Consider the following 21,423-nt stretch of genomic DNA (forward strand, 5'->3'; position numbering starts at 1 on the left):
AATACTTGGTTTCTAAAGGAGACTTTTTGTTTCATTTCATTAAAAGTTGTTTTGTTAATTTCCTGCAGCTTCAAAAATTTAATAAAGCAATGGGGATAACTCATGTTGTTAATAAGAGGACTGTCAAATCAATGATCTTGCATCCCTATTCTTGGGTGCCATTTTTTCTATGTTGCTTCCTAGACTGCTTTAGCAAAGAGGTGCTTCTATAGTCATTTGCCAGAAGGAACAAGAGGATCGCTTTGGGCTACTTTGCATATACATTATCTTTTTTTTTTTAAAAGTTGGTTGAAAAATAGTGTTTGTAAAGTACAACATAAGTGTTTTTCCCATAATAAAAAACACTTGCACTGCACTACAGAAAATGCCACGTAGGAAAATTACTAAAACCCAAGCATGGAGTCACAAATGAAGAAGGCAGAAAAAGGCACTTTGGAGCAGCTGTGAGCACTTGAACACATGTTTAATTCTGGATTTAGGTATCGGACCAGGTTTGTGTGATCCCAAAAGAAGTCCAATTGTGCAGAAATCAAGATTCAGGACAGGCAAAAGAATGTACCTCTTTACGCAGCACACAGTACAGGATGTAGCCATGGCTTTAAAAGAGGTTTCTACGAATTCATGAACGATAAGGTCATCAGTGACTCCCTCCATTTCAGGCACTGCTTTTGAGTACCAGTTGCTTGGATACCCAGGTAGGGAGAATGCTGTTACGCTGTCATGGCCCTCTGATTGGCCACTTTGTGAAAATAGGCTGCTGGACGAGATGGGTTTTTTGTTTGATCCAGCAGGCATTTATATTAATATGCTCTTACCTAATATATTGTAAATACTTCAAAATCAGAAAGGGGACTACATAGGCATTATAGATGGTAGCTGAATCTCCCTCTTGAAGAAGAGTCGCTGCTACATTCCTAATTGCTCAAACGCAGCACACCTGCTACCCATTGCTATCTGAGCTGTAGATCCAGGAGACGTACTCCATGGTGCAATTTTTTCTCTAGGGCAGTGTAACCTACCTCCCCTGCTTGAGCCAAATCTTTTCACTGATTTGATGAAATTGAAGAAATTTAATAATTAAAAATACAACAGGGTGTTGCTAATATATTGGCATTTCACTCCAAACTAACATCATTTTACCCAACCACTGTACATAAATAGCAGGGAGGGCAAGAAAGAAATCTTAGATTAGGCTACGAGTGGTTATGACAACAGTTGCTCTGAGCATGCTTCAGTAGGTAAAAACAGCCATCTCGAAGCAGTGCCGCCAATTCCGTTAGGTTCTTTGATGGTTTGTGATGCTGAGAGATGCTATAGTCCAGTGTAAATGGAACTGTTTAGTCATACAGGAATAAACCTGGATGAGCCTTGGTGTCACATAACGCTCCTCTTGCAGCACAGCCACAAGGAGATGTGAAGCATCTGCTTCCATTTTTAATCTCTGGTCTGTTGTTATATCCATCAAGGACAAACCGCTTAACCCCTGGTTTCTTAAAACAAGCCAGAGTCACACCATGGTTTCTTATCCTGGCTTGTTCCAAGAAACCATAGTTTAACCACAGTTCCCAGGTCTGTCATAACAAGAAACTCCAGTTACCGTAATTTAAACCTGGAAGCCTTGCTTATAAAGTCCTTTATCATAAGCTAATAGCATCTCAGTTAAAGGGACACGGGTGGCGCTGTGGGTTAAACCACAAAGCCTAGGGCTTGCCAATCAGAAGGTCAGCGGTTCGAATCCCTGCGACGGGGTGAGCTCCCGTTGCTCGGTCCCTGCTCCTGCCAACCTATCAGTTTGACAGCACGTCAAAGTGCAAGTAGATAAATAGGTACCACTCCAGCAGGAAGGTAAACGGTGTTTCCATGTGCTGCTCTGGTTCGCCAGAAGCGGCTTAGTTATGCTGGCCACATGACCCGGAAGCTGTATGCCCAGCTCCCTTGGCCAATAAAGCGAGATGAGCACCACAACTCCAGAGTCGGTCACGACTGGAACTAATGGTCAGGGGTCCCTTTACCTTTTTATCTGCAGTTAATGGTGCAGTCACAGGCAGTAATCCAACTTGACCTGATTTATAGAGCAATTTTATAGTGCTTATTTTGGAAGTGCTTACCGGTGGTATGCAACTAAGTTTTATGGACCTAACTTAGAATGTTCATTAATTTCAATGAGTCTACCCTAAGCAAAACATAGTTGAATACCTTCCAGAAAGGAAGAATAGTATAATAAACATCTTTATTAATTTTCAGAAAACTTAAGTGACAATATGACCTCACATAAACACCAAAATGAAAATATAAATGAAAACAATAATGACAATGATAATAACCCCCAAATTTACATTCAAACATGTAATTAACCCTCTGATATTGCATATCTCAGGTACGGGGAGAACACAAAAGGAAATCTGTAAGTACAACCGAGCAACTACAACAGAGCAAGCAGTATCACAAGGTAACGGTCTGAATATTTTTCTTCTTCACATGTTCAACAGTCCAACAACAGAGTCTTGTAGAGATTTTCACGACTGTAGACAAACGGTCAAAGTATAGAACCCAGAGATGAGTGTATGCCAAAGGAGGCGAGTAACTTTATTCTACTTTATAAACAATTTTTAAAATCCCTTTTGACCTCTCCACACTAATTGTCTGGGTCAGTTTTTATAGAAGTACAATTTGCCAGATTTCGTACCAATGCTCAGTATTTCCCTCTTTCAGATCCTTCCAATGTCTAGCCACATGAGATCTGGCTGCCACTAATAAATGGCTAACAATTGTTTCCATTATGGCTAACAAGTGTTTCCATTATAAGTGTACCTAAGTACTGGCCTGGAAGGCCAATTGTGGCATGAGATGAACCCATTGGCCTGTGATGAAACTAAGTTCCTGAAACACTTGCACCCAAAATTCCTGCACCTCTTTACAATTCCATTACAAGTGGAGGCAAGTGCCCATATGTCAACTCCAACTTAGAGGGGAAGTCTGGGTACGTGTAAGATAATCTTAAATACTGTCAATGGAGAAGTTTTAATTATGCCTTCCTAGCAGTTGCTGCCAGGTATTTAAAGGGCAGCTTAGACTACAATGTATTACAGTCCTCTTGATTATGATGTTAAGGCCATGTTTCCACAGTTGATTTTTTAAAAAAGATATTTAATAGTGTACAAACCGTAAAAAGAAACACTTTAAAATCTGGTACACAATATTTTAAAATACCAATGAACAGCATCAATTGCCATTTTTATATATTGGATACAATATCTCTCATCGCTATTAGACTATCAAACAGCTTTTGCTCAAATTTCATGAGCTGGGAAGTAGCACTCTCTCTTGACTGCCAGTTTCAGAAGGAATTAATATTTGAAATGCCGATGAAATCATGGGAGATAACCTTGGTATTAACAACCCTGCCCTATGCTTCCAGACTCTGAACATTGCCATAGTACAGTAAAATGATTTATGATCTAGAAAAGTGAGTGCAATTTATGCTTTCAGAAAGGAGGGATATTATTCGGGATTCCTTCTGCTATGGTCTTTGAACTAACACAACGAATGCTGTTTTATTCTAATTTATGTTAATTCACCCAATAACCTGGCTCTCTAGTTGGGCTCACTGTTTCATTCTGTCTTCTAAAATAAAAGACTGATATCACATTTCTTATTTGGTTCACCTCATAATAAATCTCAACATTAAGGGCACCCCTTCCTGAGCTGGTTTAAATAAAATGGATTTCCTAATCAATGGCATTGCTGAACCAAAGATAAATTTTCTTTCCTTTGCCATTTCTGAAGCTGTTTCTTGGGGACCCAAACTGGCAGGGTTTGAAAGAAATACAATAATGTTTTAAAAAATAAGCATCATGACTCCCACCATTAGACAGTCCATGATACTAAGATTGATTCTTCTCCATCTAACTACATGTTTATTAATTTGTTATCACACGTTCCCATAACTGACTTTCTATAACTTAGATTCCTTGTAATATATATTCCCAAATACCAAATCTTAGAGTGACACAGCAGAATCTGAAATACTGAGGGAAGAGCTCTCCGAATCTTGGGCATATGTACCTCCAGCTTATTAAAATTAACTTGGAACCCATTCACTTCCTCAGAAGTGCGGAGCTCTTTTTAAAAGCTGTGCCACCACATTTAACGACTGAGAGGTGGTCAGGCTTACGTATATCAATGGCACACATGCCTAACAAATAAGAAGTATTCCAAATATTGACTCCTTTGATATCAGGGCTGCTTTGAGAATTGGCATTCAATGTAATAACTTGTGTATTGCAATCCTATGCATGTTTATTTTAATGATGCTCCAAATTATGGGATAAATGGGGCTTGCTGTTTTAGAATTGCAAGATGATTGGCATTAATGTTTTATACTAATAGCAATCTGTATGTGACCAAAATGAAACTGACAAAAAGCATGCAATTCAAAAAAAATGCTTACATAATGAAGTTGAAATAGATTGGATTTGACACAAAGACCAGAATACACACCAGTCCAGATTGGGTTGCTCATTTGCTATTCTGTAGCCTTGCTCTTATTCCAACTGATTAAATGTGGTAGTAAATTCTGTAGCGTACAACGTCACTTATTTCAGACTCCATTCTAAAACTTTTCTTTTTAATTATTTCTGTTTCTGAGATACAGCACATTAATTCCTATCTTGTGGGGGGAAATTAATGAGACTCGCTATTTTTAAAAATATTTTTAATTGCAAAAAAGGAAATACAAAGGAAAATAGCTAAGGCAAAGCCTTGCCCAGCACAAGTAATCCTCGGACAACTGTGTCAAACAAGTTTCACAACTTTTTTTTGTACATCTTAGTTCCTGCAAACCTTAACACATAACAACAAAGCATGTTAAAATACATGAATAAACATTAATTACAAGCATTTCTCCAAATTATTTCGTGTTTATAGTCTCTGTGACCTTCATTAAAAAATATTTTTGCATAGACTTCACATACTGTGATACTCAAAGATATTCTTAGACCCAAGAGTTATTTTGGCATTGTGGATGAACTTTTTGGTCTTTTAAGGCTATATATTTTAAGCTAAACCCAAGATGCTCTTGGAGCGATCTTGGGAGAGCTTTTGTGTTAAATCCAGACAGTTTTGTCCAATTTTACAAAAAAACACTCTTACCAATGAACCTGATACTCGGCTCAGCTCTGTGCCTTCTGCACAATACTGCCTCTCAGTGGCGGCCCAAATAAAGTAGAAAAATCAGTTACAAAGTGCGTGAGGCACCTCCAAAACACGAACACTGCCTAAAAACTTGATACCAATTGCAGCATTCATTTTTAGTAACCATGTTTCTCTCTCATTCCACTTTAACCAGTGGAAGACAGACTTTGTCCCAATAGGCATTAAAGGACATGCATCACCAAACAAGTATTGCTTGAGCAGTTTATTGAAAGGAATTTCTGCAATATAGCAGTCTGAATTATACTAACCCCTTTCATATGAGGTAGGTGTTATTATTTCTACTCTTCAGACAAGAAATCCGATATACAGCATTAAGAGCAGATAAAAACAAAACGTTCAAAATTTGACTAAAAAATCCTTTACAGACTGTTGTCCAAAAAGGTATTTTTGCACACGTGCAAAAGTTCAACAAGCTTTTACTAGTGGTGCATAGCAGGTGCTTTGCAGAACTGGGAATAAAACATAGGGAGTCTAGCTCCTAGTTATGCTCCAATTAGGCTACAAGTATTCCATAAGAACATTTATTTTTACAATACAGAAAATTTTACAGTGTTTTTGAATACAAATTTGCATACAGTTGACCTGTCGACACATCATTCCTATTCAAATGTAGTGCTAAATGTAAGTGGTAACCTAACGGATTACCACTTATAAAATTATTCACTAAAGTTATCTGCATATCTACACTATTGGCTTCAAGTGAAACGATGCTAATAATTGCCTCTGCCATTTACTTTATGACAAGTAAGATATGGCAGCTCAAGTTAACCTTTCTTTCCAAAAATGAAAATAATCATAATTGTGTTTAGCCAAAGAAGTATGCATAATTTTAAAACTAGAGCACCAGCGTAGCGGAACAACAGTTTAAATGAGTTAGCAATGGTGTGAAGTAGATCCTGGTAACACCAAGGAAACACTTTATGCGAAGCCTGTGCTTATTTAAGATGCTGTGTTTGGATTCTCTAGAGAAAACAGTTAATCACCCAAACTACATGGCGTGGGTAGAACAGGGTGAGGAACATATTGACACATTAACCCATTCCTGATTGGAATTGTAACAGGAGTGCAGTAAACCTTTCCAAACAGCAGACCAGTCTACAAACTTACATGAGACTAGTCTAAAGTCTTGTTCAGTACGCAGCTGTGTTGGGAGGCTGGACGTCGCAGGTGCAGCATGGCAATAACCACTCTAATGTGGAATAATGCTAACTTAAAATAGTTGCTCAAAAATAATGGTGAAATCAGTGTCAGTTCCACTAAAAATACTTAAAAAAAATGCATTTTACCAACTCCTTTCTCCAATGTTTGCTCTATAATATGTAATAGTATATATAAAACCAACTGATGTACTAATGAAGAATTGCATGGAATCAAAGGTTTGGATAAAATCTTGTGAACTGTATAGTTAGCACAAATGCTATGAGATAAAATCTAATACTCTGGGGGAAATGAGTTGTCAACTGAATATTTCTTCCAACAACTCAGAATTATGGGATCCTCCAATTTTCCTAAAATTACAACCCCCCCCCAAAAAAAAATCAGTGTGAATATAAATGGTATAGATGGCATGGAAATGAAAACATTTTCTGTCTTTTATCTTTATCACCAGCAGTCTTTTAAAAAAGTGATAAATCCCATACTTCTTTATCATTTGCAACATTTATCAGACTGTATATCAAGGGGTTTTCATTCTAGAACCCTTCTTATAAGCTCTGTTGCTAATACCTGGTCTGGAATTAAAACTTGATTGAGGTTATTTATTTATTTAAAATATATATTTATTGAAAACCAGCTTTAAAAATGTTAATTTGTTGTGTTTACAGAGAGCACCACAAGCCTCTGACCAAAAAACTTCCACTTCTCTAATTCCAACTACAAACGGTTTTGCTTAAGTAATTAGTAGTGTGGAAAAAGCGCTCTGCACAAGAACATGCCTTATGCTGAATCAGATCATTGGTCCATCAGAACTGTCTGGCATCAGTTTTCCATGTTTTTACATGGGATTCTTTCCCAGCCCTGCTTGGGGATGCCAGAGACTCAGCCTGGGACCTTTTGCATGCAAAGCATGTGCTCAGACACTGCACCTGGCACTTCCATAAAATGGTGTATATGTGTATGCATGCGTACAGATAAAGAACACAGGGTAAAGTACAGGCCCCCTTCTGTTTGTGACCAAGGCAAATCACCGAGAGGAACCTCAGAGCCCTCACACCGTAAGCGAGAGTCATACACCTGCATCAACAATCCAGGCAGATGCTCAAATACACTCTTCCAGATTGTTATTATACAATGCAGTATTCATGCTCCAGGACTGGCACTGAAAGTAGGTTCCAAAACTCTAATACACTTTTAACCTATAGCAGAGGAAGTTAAATTTGGTATGCTGGCATTTTTCAAATTTGATTTTGTATCTGAAAAAAGTGCAAACAATTTCCTATAATTCAATGCATGATTATTCCTATTATTTTAACACATTTTATTACAGAATTAAGACAAAAGCAAGTTCAATACCAAAGTATCCAAACTTACAATCCATACTGTTTAGCCTGCACAAACTATATTCATATTAAATGGGTTTGAACCAAGGCAATGCTTTTAAGTCTGGGATGCAAATCTCAGTGGCTTTCAAAGAAATTTAGTGCCTAATTCTAAAACCTGCTTTAGTGCCACACAACATTCCCCCATTGTGCAAATGAGGAAACACCATAATCTAGCGTTTTAATTTCTAAAGAGCAAGAACCACAAACTAAGTTTGGGGGAGGTGAGGGTGTCACTGATTTTAATGGAGCTTTCTGAGCTCCAGTCAATTTTGTTGCTGTGTCAGGGTTTTTGTTTAATATTTGGCAGGGCATATACCCTGCACCTCTCATTCATGAGAGGTTCACATCCTAGATTTTAGTTTTAAAAGCTAAAAAAAAAAAAGGCGAACAATGCAGGAAAGAGCTATGCTATTTCTTGCAGCAGTGTTTTGGGTTATTTCCTTGCAGTAACCGCTTGATTATGTGGGGATATATGTGCCATGATCTTTCTACAGAGATATGTAGGAGTATTGCATTCGCTAAGATTAAACATTTACGAGGGGCTCTTGTACTTTGTTGGAAAAGCCGTAAGAAAAAGAAAGCTCCTCCTGTGGAGAGAGGCAATTAAGATCAAATAGCCTGGATTTTTCTAGAATAAACTTTAAAAAACAAACAAACCCAGTAGCTTTATATTGGATTTGAATAAACTCTTGGGACACCCCCCCCCCGCCTATTCATTGAAAATCTTCCTGTGATGCTTATCCAGTGGAGTAATCTGAAAATATTTCTAGGAAAACATGTAGTTTTTGTCACAATTATGTAGCAAGGTGAGAAGGAAGCTGAAGGTTCAGTTTCTAAGTATAAAAAGAAGAGAAAATAATCCATGAGGCAGGAAATAATTTCTTCAACTTGTTTTAAATTCTTTGGTTTTCTACAACCATGGATTCTTTTCAACCCTTTCCATGCTTCGTTGTACAGTGTAGCCCTTCTAGCTTCTCCACAGTTTCTAAATATGCCTGCGGAAGCCCACTCATATCCACACACATTACCATACTGCTGGAAGTTACCAAACTGCAGAAGCAAGTAATTATTATTATTTTTAAAAGATGGTGTTATGGTTTCAAATGTTGGTTATTTTCTCAAGGAAAAGAATGAAGTAATTCCTGAAATGTAAGAACTGAGGACTCTCCCATTTAATATCAACAGACCTTGGAGACACTTCTTCAATATGTTTAGGTTGATAGATCTGAGATAACTAAGTGGTCTGACTTTTCTTCAATTTCAGGTAGTGATAAGAGTTCATCTGTTTCATAGTCGTCATCAAAAGATCTACAAAAAGGAAGAAAGATATTAAGAATGCAGATGGTTTACATGTTTGATTATAACTGAGGTCTTTTACTTGGATCATTTTTTAGTAAGTAAAACAGCTATAAATCTGAGGTATTTATAAAGGCGTAGAGAGCAGAAATGTAAGTAGTGGATCCAAATGGCCATGATGATTCCATTTAAATCTTTAACGTATAACATGCTAAAGCATTTGGTACCACTGCTTACGAATTTTTCACTTTATCACCTTAATACATTTTGTAGAAGGCTCAAAACAACATGCAAAAGAAGCCGATTTCTCTGCCCTCATACAGGGGTACCTTGGTTGTCAAACTTAATCCATTCCGTGAGTCCGTTTGACTCCTGGAACGGTTGGAAAACCAAGGTGCGGCTTCCGATTGGCTGCAGCTTCCTACACGCAATCGGACGCCCCAGAAGACGTTTCGTTTCAAAAAAATGTTCGCAAACAGGAACACCCTCTTTTGCTGGAGATAATCTCCAGGTATAGGCAAGTGCATTTGTGCTGCTCATTGTGGGAGACAGTTGCTGGGGAGAGGGAGAAATAGGGGTCCCTAAAATGCAGTTTTTTCCAGAGGTATGCTGGACAGAACAGGATATACAGAACAGGCTTTTTTCAGAGTTTGGCCCTGGAGAAGAAAAGTGCTTTTGCTGACGTGAAGGTGCTTCCAGAATAACCATACTATCATAAAACATTGCTTATCTTCACTCAATCTTGCTTTCCAAAGCCAACTCCTGAAAGACACATTTTAAGTCATAGCAATTTTCTGTGTCAGTGCCTGGTAGTGTACTATAAACTAAAACATAAGGAACGCAAGGCTCTTATCCTTTCTCTGCCAAGGCTGAGTTGCCTCAGGGCATGCTTTTAATATGCCATGGAAGCTTTCATCTACAAAGAGTTAGCAATATGAATTCATCAATAATACACAAATCCTTTGGTTGAAAAAAAGATTGTAACATTTCTGCCAGCATAGTTTAGGAACAGTTCAGCTAATTGCTTTGACATTTTGTAGATACAGTAGCAAACAGTATAACTATCAACTAAGGAATGACACCCTAAATGACTATGTCATATGTGTTTATTGTCATAGTCAAACAAGCTTGCAGTGACATTCCAAGATTAGTTATTTAGTAACTCATTTTATTGTTCATAAACATGTTTCTCTGTTTTAAACAGTTTATCTTTTTCATTTTGCTTCAAAACAACTGTTCATCTTCAAACATGCGAGTTTTGAGGCTTCTGGGAGTAGCAATTATAACCACATTTTGCAGATATTGACACTCACCCTTCTTGTAACTGTTCATTGCCAGACTCTTCAGCAACAAGAATTTCGTACTCCTCAGCAGCATATCTGTCCCAGTCAGAGGGTTCAGGACCATCATTTTCAACATCCTAAATAAATATGTGAGAAGGAAACATGAAAACTGAAGAAACCAAGTCACTTTCACAATATCCATATTTGCAATAACTAGGATGCCTTTGAACAAATACACACAAACACACAGTCTCAGGGCAATGACCATTCACTTTCCTGGTAAACTGCATGGGAAATTCAAACTCTGAAGAGTACAGCTACTGAAAACTAGAAATAGAAATGGCAAACAAATTATTTTTCATACACTATACCTCTGCGTACATTTCTTTATACACTTTTAACTTAATGCCCCAGAACACTGGACTGAGGCATTTCTTGTCTACAGTAGACCATTGACTTCAGAAGGGAAATCAAAGCGACATAGTTCTCTTCTGTGAAGCTGTTTAAACTTGTAATGAAAGGTAGTTACAAATTCTTCACCAATAGTTGTTTTTTAATCAGGTGAATAAGGATACAGGGGTTGCTATATGAGGGGAAAGGATAACTTAGCTACCTCTTGTTGTCCCTTCCAGTTCAAAGAGTTCTAATAACGTTAGCCATATAAGCCCGGAAAAGAGATTCTTGTATCCTACTTGATGTTCTAAATTTGTAGACACTATATATCCCATCTAATAATTGTCACTGAATTGGATAAACTTGCCAAAGATCACATTCAAGATAAGTGAAAACAGTCTAGGTTTCTGTTCCTTTGAAATATGTACTGAAGAAACTGTTACTGTTACATATAGATTTTACCATTTATGTATGCTGCTCATTTATCAGAATCATTTTAAGTATTAAGGAAGAATAATGTGCAATAGGCCAATGTACAAAGGCCTCATGACACCAAGCAAGCAGGGCTTAATCATTTAATTTCTGCTGAAGATGCAGAAATGTCTTGTCATTACTTGTCCTAGTACCTGATCAAAGAATAATATAATGGGATATTACACAACCTTTCCAGATACTAAGCAAATTTAATCAGCTCTTCTTCCTCTTATATTTTCTGGGGTTACTAAGCATACATTTAGGAAAATTTCTGTTCTAAATACATCATTTTGACCACTGCCACCATATTTCATAGTAAATTATTTTGGGAATGAAAGTATCCATCTCTTGATGAAAGTATCCATCTCTTGTTCCTTTCCAGAGTAGAACTCTCAGAGCAATCACTATTTCGGAACTGCTTTATACCTTCTGCACAGCAAAGGGATCCCGCTGTTCATTGTCCAAGTACTTTTCCAGGTTAAAGAATGTGTTGTAAAATACATGAGCCATTCTGCATCTTTTCAAGTCTCGCAAAGTTACCCTTCCTGCAAAACCAGAATACATTATTTTATTATCAGTCTAGCAGTTCTCAGTAGGACTGGGGTGTCAAGGCTTCTGGGTTACATGTCATGTGGTAAATAGTATTTAAAGATTTATGAAGAAATGGGAGATGGCCTTTCAGGCCAGATTCACCCATTCTTTTAGGTGATCTATTTTCAACACAGGTTGACAAATTTGTTAACTCAGTTTGAATCAGTATGTGCCAGTGGCATGCAAAAATCCAAGTTCTGTATGCCATGGAAGTGAGATGATGATGAGTTTATATAAGCCCCCCCCCTTTTTTTACAAATTTGTGCTCAAAAGCAGTTTGCAACAAGATAGTTGCTGTGAACAAGGTTTCCCCTACTGCTTGATCACCAGGAGCAAATTCAAATGTGTTCACCCAAAAAAAGCCAACATATTTTGAAATAAGTTTCTCAAATACTTTTGTGGACAAGGGCTTTCAAGTGTGCACTGCCTTGATTGGCATCACTATCAGGTCTGTGGGTGAGAGATCACACAGATACATTATATCGGCTGTAGGGATGACTGCAGGGCCTGCTCCCTTCCAGGGCCTTTTCCAACTGGCCCAGGGGGCGTGGCCCAGGCCCTCTCTCCCAGCTATAAAGGGACTTCTGCTGCGGTGAGGCCTGCAGGGCCTGCTCCCTTCCAGGGCCTTTTCCAACTGGCCCAGGCCCTTATTTGGAAGAAACTTTGGGGGAAGTGTGGGAAGTGTTCTGCCATTGCTTCCCTGTTCCAGGTGGTTAATGTGCTTTAAAATGTCCTCAAGCAGTCGGTGGCAATTTAAATTTTTATTCCTTTTTTCCTTTGTTGGGGGTGGGTGGGTGGGATGGATATTTGGTTGGGGATTAATTTTAGTATAATTGTTCTGTTCTTTTTTTGTTGTTGTTGTTTTATTGGTTCTGTATAGTTTGTGTTTTGTTTTAAGGGGCGGGATCAGGGCTGCCTGGGACTGGGGCCCCAGCCAACACGATGGCTGGGACAAGTTCCACAGGGGGGAAGCACTGGGACATCCGATCTTGGTGATCATGGGCAGGAGGCGGAGTTACGCTAAGACCAGACCATGTCATTACCGAGAAGGCAGGTTTAGTCGTTGTTTGAAGACTATCCCTGCCTCCGGGTCTGGCCTTGACCGGATGGATACTGGAATCAACAGGGGAAACCCACATGACCTGAAGGTGTTGCTGTGTAATGCCAGGTCAATGATGAATAAAACCACTGCCATCCACGACCTGATTGTGGATGGAGGATGTGACCTGGCATGTGTGACAGAGACCTGGTTGGAGGAAGCAGATGGGCCTGTCCTTGCCGCTGCTTGCCCACCAGGTTTCTCTTACGCACAGCAACCCAGGTCATGTGGGCGGGGAGGGGGGGTTGCAGTGATTTTTAGGAAGTCACTAGCTTGCACCAGGCGTCCTATTGGGAAGACCCAGTTTTCTGAGTGCATGTTCTGGAAGTTGAGCAATAGGGGCAGTAGAGGATTCCTTTTGGTGTACCGACCTCCCCGCTGCACCAAGGATTCCCTGTCCGAACTGCTTCAGGTCGTGGCAGATTTTCTCCTGGAGACACCTAGTTTGGTTGTCCTAGGGGATTTTAACATCCATGCCGACACGACCTTACAAGGGGCTGCTCGGGACTTCGTGGAAGGCATGGCCTCCATGGGGCTGTCCCTGAATAAGTTTGGCCCAACTCATAGTCATGGACATGCCTTAGACCTGGTGTTCACCTCTAGTGACGTGGGTGATCTGACACTAAGTAAAAGTGAAACAAAAGAAGTGCCATGGTCAGATCACTTCCTGGTGCAACTGGACTTCTCCGCGACCCTTCCCCTCTGCAGGGAGGTGGGACCAATTCGGATGGTCCGCCCCCACCACTTAATGGATCCAAATGGTTTCCAGAGAGTGGTAGGGGATGCTTTATCCCATGTTGATGGCCTTTCAGCTGATTCCCTGGTGGCCCGCTGGAATGCGGAGTTAACCAGGGCTATCGGCTGTCTGGCTCCGAAGCGCCCTCTCCGATTGCGTGGAGCCCGGACAGCCCCGTGGTTTTCTTCAGAGCTGAGGGCGATGAAACAATCGTTGAGACGGCTAGAGCGTCAGTGGCAGAAAACTCACTCCAAATCTGACTGGACACAGGTTAGAGCTCAACGTCGAGCCTACCAAGTGGCGATAGCGACGGCGAAGAAGACTTTCTTCACCACCTCTATTGCATCTGTAGAAAATAGTAGCAGGAGACTCTTTCAGGTGGTTCACAATTAACGGAACCACCTTTACCACCGGGGCCTTTTAAAGACCCCAAGATCTCCTGCAACGATTTTGCAAAGTTTTTTGCAGATAAAATCACTCATATTCGGAAGGAGCTAGACACCACCGTGGGAGCAGGGCTGGGGTGGGAGAGTGCTAGAGCTCTGTCTGGTCAAGTTGCATGGAATCAATTTCAATCCGTTACCCCCGAGGATGTGGACAGGCTGCTTGGACGCGTGAAACCAACCACCTGTCTCCTTGATCCTTGCCTATCCTGGCTAATAAAAGCAATCCAGGAAGGGTTGGGCGATGGGCTCTGCGGGGTGGTGAATGCTTCCCTCTTTAACATCCTTTTAACATCTATATGAAGCTGCTGGGAGAGATCATCAGGGGGTTTGGACTGGGTGTCCATCAATATGCAGATGATACCCAGCTCTACCTCTCTTTCAAATCAGAACCAGTGAAGGCAGTGAAGGTCCTGTGTAAGTGCCTGGAGGCGGTTGGAGGATGGATGGCGGCTAATGGATTGAGGTTGAATCCTGACAAGACAGAAGTACTGTTTTTGGGGGACAGGGGGCGGGCTGGTGTGGAGGACTCCCTGGTCCTGAATAGGGTAACTGTGCCCCTGAAGGACCAGGTGTGCAGCCTGGGAGTCATTTTGGACTCACAGCTGTCCATGGTCAATTCTGTGTCCAGGGCAGCTGTCTACCAGCTCCACCTGGTACGCAGGCTGAGACCCTACCTGCCCGCGGACTGTCTCGCTAGAGTGGTGCATGCTCTAGTTATCTCCCACTTGGACTACTGCAATGCGCTCTACGTGGGGCTACCTTTGAAGGTGACTCGGAAACTACAACTAATCCAGAATGCGGCAGCTAGACTGGTGACTGGGGGCGGCTGCCGAGACCACATAACACCGGTCTTGAAAGACCTACATTGGCTCCCAGTACGTTTCCGAGCACAATTCAAAGTGCTGGTGTTGACCTTTAAAGCCCTAAATGGCCTCGGCCCAGTATACCTGAAGGAGCGTCTCCATCCCCATCGTTCTGCCCGGACGCTGAGGTCCAGCGCCGAGGGCCTTCTGGTGGTTCCCTCATTGCGAGAAGCAAAGCTACAGGGAACCAGGCAGAGGGCCTTCTCGGTAGTGGCGCCCACCCTGTGGAATGCCCTCCCATCAGATGTCAAAGCGATAAATAACTACCTGACATTCAGAAGACATCTTAAGGCAGCCCTGTTCAGGGAAGTTTTTAATCTGTGATATTTTAGTGTATTTTTGGTTTCTATGGAAGCCGCCCAGAGTGGCTGGGGAAACCCAGCCAGATGGGCGGGGTACAAATAATAAATTATTGTTATTATGGCTCACCATGCATTTAGAGAACCTTATAACACCATTTTGTATTAGTGGCATTAGCAGTTCATGGCTCTGCACCTACTTGCTGAGCCACCTCTAAATGCCCGGAGAGTGAAAATAAAAGCCTGTTTGGGAACCGATCTCTACCATTTTTTTGCTATTACTTTGAATGTTAACTAAGGAATTGAATGAGGATGCAAAGCCTAGGAGGTTGGTAAAGACCACTACTTGGCTCTGGGTCTCCCATACACAAGGAATCTTATCACTTGCTTGGATCAAGTGTCCTGCTGGTGACTGCCAAAGAAGTGATGCAGACAGAGTAAGAGAACTCTTCAAAGGGGTCTGGGAGATCAAATATATCTGAGAGATCAAAGATAATCATACTCCCAAGAAACGGTCAGCAGTGTAGATGAATATTATTGCATAAATGGGCCTTACCCTCACACTCTGGCTTCACTAGATCAAGCATTTGGCACAGTAAGTCATGGAATGGCAGTGGCTCAATGCCCATGGATTCCATCCTCTCACACTGCTCCTCGTAAAAATACTCCAGTTCATACATGGAGAGCATGCCATCCCCATCCAAGTCCATGCAGCGGAACCAGTATTCAATACTAGGGAAAGGGGAATGAATAAGATTTGTTTGTAGCAAAGTTGGGGCAAGCAATAGTTCTAACAAAGAACCCTTATTGAGACAGCTTTCATATGCACAGTGAAGCTTTGTCCAGACGCCTTCCTTATAATGCCTTTCATTGGAAATTTCAATCTAGAAATTCAGAGCATGAGCTAAGATATATAATACCCTCAGTTGCTCAGTGACTCAAACTGCAATAGTTCTCCATCCTTGAGAGAAATTACAAACTGAGATGTTCACATTTAGCAGCAAAATACAGGATAAAGACGATGTCTACATAAATTCAAAGCAGAGGTGATGTTATAGCAGTGAGGCTAACTATCAGAACACTGTGTTTCTGATCTTCATGGCTTGGTAGCCACTGGGGAATGACTCCTTTTTCTACCACAAAAGTAAAGCCTTCTTTGGCCATGTGGAGAGAGCGACACTGCAGCTCATTCCTACGGTAGCACTAATCAGTTTATGTAAATGTCCCTGGCATCTGCATGTATTGTTTTAGCTCTACAATTAGAGTGTACTGTGAAATATATTTTGGACAGTTTTGTGATTTGAACATAAAGTGGTATCCAATGTAGCACTTGGACAGGGGAAGTTTCCCACCACACCCCTCTATGTCTCCCAAAAAGCTTCCCTGGGGTTGCAGGGTCCTAAGGGCTGCAATGGAGTAGAACTTACTCCTAGTTCAAGTTCTTTATCCAGTGACAGCCAGGGCACTCAGTCTCTATTACACACCTGCATATTACATTTGTTTTTTAATATTACATTCATATTTTATATACAACAAAACGCTAAGGAGATCATCACATCGGTGCAAGAATTTCACTTGCCAGACAGAACAATCTCCACCTCCTTCCCCTAAGGGCTGTTCTGAGTGTTTCCCCAACCCCACCATAGTCAACTGGGCATGGGGGCATGAGGAGGAGGAGGGGCAAAAAACCCCACCACACTCGTGGAAGACGCTTGCATTGGCTTCCACAAGCAGGACTCAGTAGCTGAATCATTCCCATTGTGTTTTTTAAACAGCATGCTTGTGACTGCCAATATCATCATCTTTTCATTCCTCCCTATCCCCAGCACATGATTAGCAAGTGACAAATGAGGCCAAGATTGTAAGCCTATGGAAGTGCTGTACATGTGTGTAGAGTGCACAGGAAATGTTAGGACAAGTAACAAGAACAAAAAGAAACCATAAGGCAGTCTCATTTGGCTGCAGCTGTGCTGTATACAGTGGTACCTCTGGTTAAGGACTTAATTCGTTCCGGAGGTCCGTTCTTAACCTGAAACTGTTCTTAACCTGAGGTACCACTTTAGCTAATGGGGCATCCCACTGCCGCCCGATTTCTATTCTCATCCTGAAGCAAAGTTCTTAAACTGAAGTACTGTTTCTGGGTTAGCAGAGTCTGTAACCTGAAGCGTCTGTAACCTGAGGTATCACTGTACAGAAGTTTATCCTTTCCCCCTATTTTCCTGTCAAGAATACCTTCCTGGCAGTTGCTATTTGCCCCTGGAGTTACATAACATATACATTTAACAACCTGCAAACTTTGTATATATGTTCCTTCACTCCATCTACTCCAAATTTCTGGATGACTTATCTCACCTTGTGGGACTTCTTTTGTCTTCTTCAGAAATTAGAAGCCATACAAAGTCTGCATAGCTCATGTGGTTTTCTTTGTGCACTTGAATTCCTCTGAAACAGATTTCAAACACTTGCTGAAGTTCACATGACAATTTTTTAAAAAATAGATGTCTGAATACATCTCAATATTTCACTTTCAATTCCTTAGAGACCCCATGGATGTGTTAGTGATGGTTACCCACTCCCTGATCCTTTGAAGTTCAATACTATTTAACTTGAAAGTGTACCCTAGAGAGCAGATCAGAAACAGCAAACTAACAACCCAAACATGACAACTTTTAAATTAAAACAGACCACATTCTCTCAGCATCAAGATTTTGGGCTGTTTATATAATCATTTATGTTGTACAAAGTCTCCATGTGGCGACCTTTCCCTGACATTCCAGGAAGATAAAGCTTTCTTATGAATGTATCTAAAATACAGACTGGGAAAGGTTTATAGTTCAGTAACAGCGTGTGTGTTCAATCCACTGTATCTCAGGCTGAAAACAGTTTATTCTGGATTGAAGACAGAAATCATTCCTGGAGATTTTCTGATGGATGACGTGAAAGGGTCAGGGAAATTTCGCATCACAATAAAAAGTGCAATTGAGCTTTACATTTTGTTTCTCAACACTGTAGAGATATTTCAAAAGAGAAATAATGTCCATGGCAGCCAATGTGAGCATTACATGTGCCTTAGGAAATGAGATCATAGGAAACTAAGCTGAGTCAGATCATTGTTCCATTTAGTTCAGTATTTTCTGCACTAACTGGCAGTGGCTCTCCAGGGTTTCCACCTGGGGACAATCCTAGCCCCACCTGGAGATGTCAAGAGATTTTAACCTTCTGCAAGCAAGATCTACCACTGAGTTTTGTACCTTTCCCTCCCTTCTCTAAATGATTTAAAACAAAGCCAATTTAAGCTGCACATCTGAAGCCACCCCCAGACAAGGAATCAAAGTGATTATATCCTACATTGAACTTCCTGAATCCCATTCTAACTGTTATTTCAAAAAATAATTTTCTTCCTTCGATCTTAATTGTTCCCTACTTTCTTACCTAAGCACAGCTCCACTGAATATTCTCTCTATAATCCTGTTTGACAGAGCTGTAGATGAAGAAATAAGGATTAGGAACAGTTTCAGTTCTTGAATGTGTTTGCAATCATTCTAACAATTGTTGCTTTTCCCTATACACAAGTGATATCTGTGCAGAAGAATAATCATATGAGAGGCTTTCAATCATGTGCAAAACACAACAGAAAAATGATTTTCCTCAGTGGCCATGTTTTTACTATGTATCAAATAAATGCCTTAAAATAGTTTTGATTCTGAATACTTTTGATCTAGTCATTCTGTTGCTTCCTGATGGCTGGATACAATGGGACACATCAACCGCCACCCACTCCCAGATATGGGTAAGAGGTTATTCCATGACCAGGCCTGAATCCAGATTGGAATGGATTTAAATAACCCGTGTCCTCCAAGAATGCTTGCAGTTGCACCACCATGGCCCTATCCACCACCCTCTCCCAGAAAGGGTATTGGCAACCAGCTGACAGCTGAGCAATGGATCCAAACTACAAGAAAGAAGATTCCACCTAAACATTAGGAAGAACTTCCTGACAGTAAGAGCTGTTCGACAGTGGAATTTGCTGCCAAGGCGTGTGGTGGAGTCTCCTTCTTTGGAGGTCTTTAAGCAGAGGCTTGACAACCATATGTCAGGAGTGCTCTGATGGTGTTTCCTGCTTGGCAGGGGGTTGGACTCGATGGCCCTTGTGGTCTCTTCCAATTCTATGATTCTATGATTCTAATCCGAAGGGTGCAGAGCTGGTTTCTTTAGGAGCGGTTGCACCACTGCCTCTTTCAACGCAGCAGGGACCACACATAGCAAAGCGCTAACTACGCTCTGGACCCAACCAGTCAACCCCCTTCTATTAGATTTGAGAAGTCAGGAGGGGCAAGAATCGAGGGGGCACGTGGCGGGATGCATTGCCACAAGTATCTTGTGTGCATCAGTTGATTGCATAGGGTGAACCTGATCTCACAAAACAGCCTCGACAAGATCACCAGCTTTCTCTGCTGGACCCCCCCCCCCAAAAAAAAAAAAAACATTCAGGAACCCAACAGGTTCCATCAGTTTCTGAGGGCAGACCATCCAAACAGGCCCATCACCCTTACAGGAGAGAACTGCCACCATCAGCCCCTCTATCTTTAGTCCATCCTCATATCACTTGGGGGCAAAGATCACATCAAGAGTGTGCCCTGCCTGGTGTGTTGGACTGATGAGCATCTATATGAAAGGCAATTTGTAACATTTTAATGCTTCAATCCACAGCAGATTTAGGCCAAAATCAACCCATAGTGTTACAGCAAGTAAAGGATATGGTGCTTGTTCATAGTTTTAACTTTTTACATCTTTTTCCCTACAAGGTTATGGCATAATAGACACAGCCTTGTGCTATTAGCTACCCTTTAGTTTAGTATTTTCAGCAAATGAACAGGGAAAAGCTATATCCTATCCAATTTTCCCAAGAGCATGGACTACTTTATTGCATGTCTATTTTGCATAATAATGACATGACTGAAGCACAGCAAGAGATATGCAAGGGTTTTTTTTGTAAGAACATGGAGAAAGAGAGATCAAATTTGGTTATCTGGGGTGCCTATAAAGTACATATGAGAGAATGTTTATTTTATATTAGTAATAACCACCTCCAGTGCTTCTCTTGCTCTGCGTACCTTGATCATTGTATCTAGCCAGATCTTTCTGGTTGATGTAGAGATCATGGTCAGTGTCCAGTTCCCAGAATTTACAGTAAATAACATAGAAGTGCTCATAGGAAAAATAATCAGTGATTTGATTTATGTCTTCCTCTTCCTCCAAGAGAGCTAGGGTCTGAAAAAATGAGAATAAATTCATTCTAATTTCCATAGGCAGAAGGCGCAGACCATGACTAGAATGCTATCTTGTCAGTCTTTGTTATTATTCAATACATACCTTAAACAGCAAAAGAACTGTATGAAACATTGAACTTTTACTTTGTGATTATTTTAAAAATCCACAAACAAGCAAAATTAATACTTGATAGAGTTTTGTGACCATGTGCTTATGTGGCTACTATAGTCCTTACTATGTCATATCTATCATCCTTCAACACTAGAAATATACAAATCTGTCCAGATCCTCTTTTATTAACTTTTGCTAAATCCAGCTATAAAACTGAAAACACTGAACAAGTTATGGGAACAATTAATATTACCTACTTAAGTCCAATTATTTCAATTGGTCTACTCTGTGTAACAATGGATATCACGGAAAGTATTTTAGAAATACTTGTTGCTCATAGGAATAAAAAAGAAAAATAGCATACCTGCAGAAAGTTGCTTTTCCTCAATTCTGTTAGGGATATTTTCCCAGACCAGGATCTATTGACTGTATAGAATATTCTTTGAATAACCTGGAAAAAGATTAAATACAATTCTCAAAACTGGATTATTCTGTGTGATTAAAAAAAAACCACAAAAAAACCTCAAAGTCCCATAAGTCTTGCATCTTGTTTCTGACAGTAGTCAGTGACCAATATTTAAAATCAACAAAACAGACAACATGTAAACATGTATATGTATATAGTCTTAGAGGGATCTAAAATACCCAAAGGTAATCTCAGGGCAAGAGCAGGTTGATATGGGTATAGAAAGTCTTTCAGATATTCAAATCCAAAGCCATGTTGGGCTTTAAAGGCAACACTTTGAATTGTGGTCAGAAACAGTCCAGGAGTCAGTGCAGCAATATAAGTTCCAGAAGATCTGGTTA

The 21,423-nt window shown here is 40.5% G+C and overlaps 1 protein-coding gene and 1 long non-coding RNA gene across 5 annotated transcripts in view; one reads left to right on the top strand and one right to left on the bottom strand.

The window, feature by feature from the left end:
• Positions 1-4,697: 4,697 nt before the first annotated feature.
• Positions 4,698-21,423, bottom strand: part of PPP2R3A (protein phosphatase 2 regulatory subunit B''alpha) — a 38,456-nt gene continuing 21,730 nt past the window's right edge. For 3 of the 4 annotated variants that reach the window (XM_082221721.1, XM_082221722.1, XM_082221724.1), the window contains 8 exons: positions 20,981-21,067; positions 20,349-20,505; positions 18,667-18,715; positions 17,587-17,676; positions 15,791-15,966; positions 11,627-11,745; positions 10,364-10,470; positions 4,698-9,062 (listed from right to left, as the gene is read on the bottom strand). In XM_082221721.1, the coding sequence (XP_082077847.1) occupies positions 8,966-9,062; positions 10,364-10,470; positions 11,627-11,745; positions 15,791-15,966; positions 17,587-17,676; positions 18,667-18,715; positions 20,349-20,505; positions 20,981-21,067 (882 nt within the window). In that variant the 3' untranslated portion in view covers positions 4,698-8,965. The remainder of the gene's footprint in view (positions 9,063-10,363; positions 10,471-11,626; positions 11,746-15,790; positions 15,967-17,586; positions 17,677-18,666; positions 18,716-20,348; positions 20,506-20,980; positions 21,068-21,423) is intronic. The other variant, XM_082221723.1, reaches the window with a different exon arrangement.
• On the top strand, positions 9,024-11,721 carry LOC309532053. The gene is made up of 2 exons (XR_014219558.1): positions 9,024-9,147; positions 11,583-11,721. It is a non-coding gene; the product is annotated as an uncharacterized lncRNA (long non-coding RNA).

Source organism: Podarcis vaucheri (genome assembly GCF_965113315.1).
Source record: "Podarcis vaucheri genome assembly, chromosome: 5".
In the NCBI taxonomy this organism is placed as follows: domain Eukaryota; kingdom Metazoa; phylum Chordata; class Lepidosauria; order Squamata; family Lacertidae; genus Podarcis; species Podarcis vaucheri.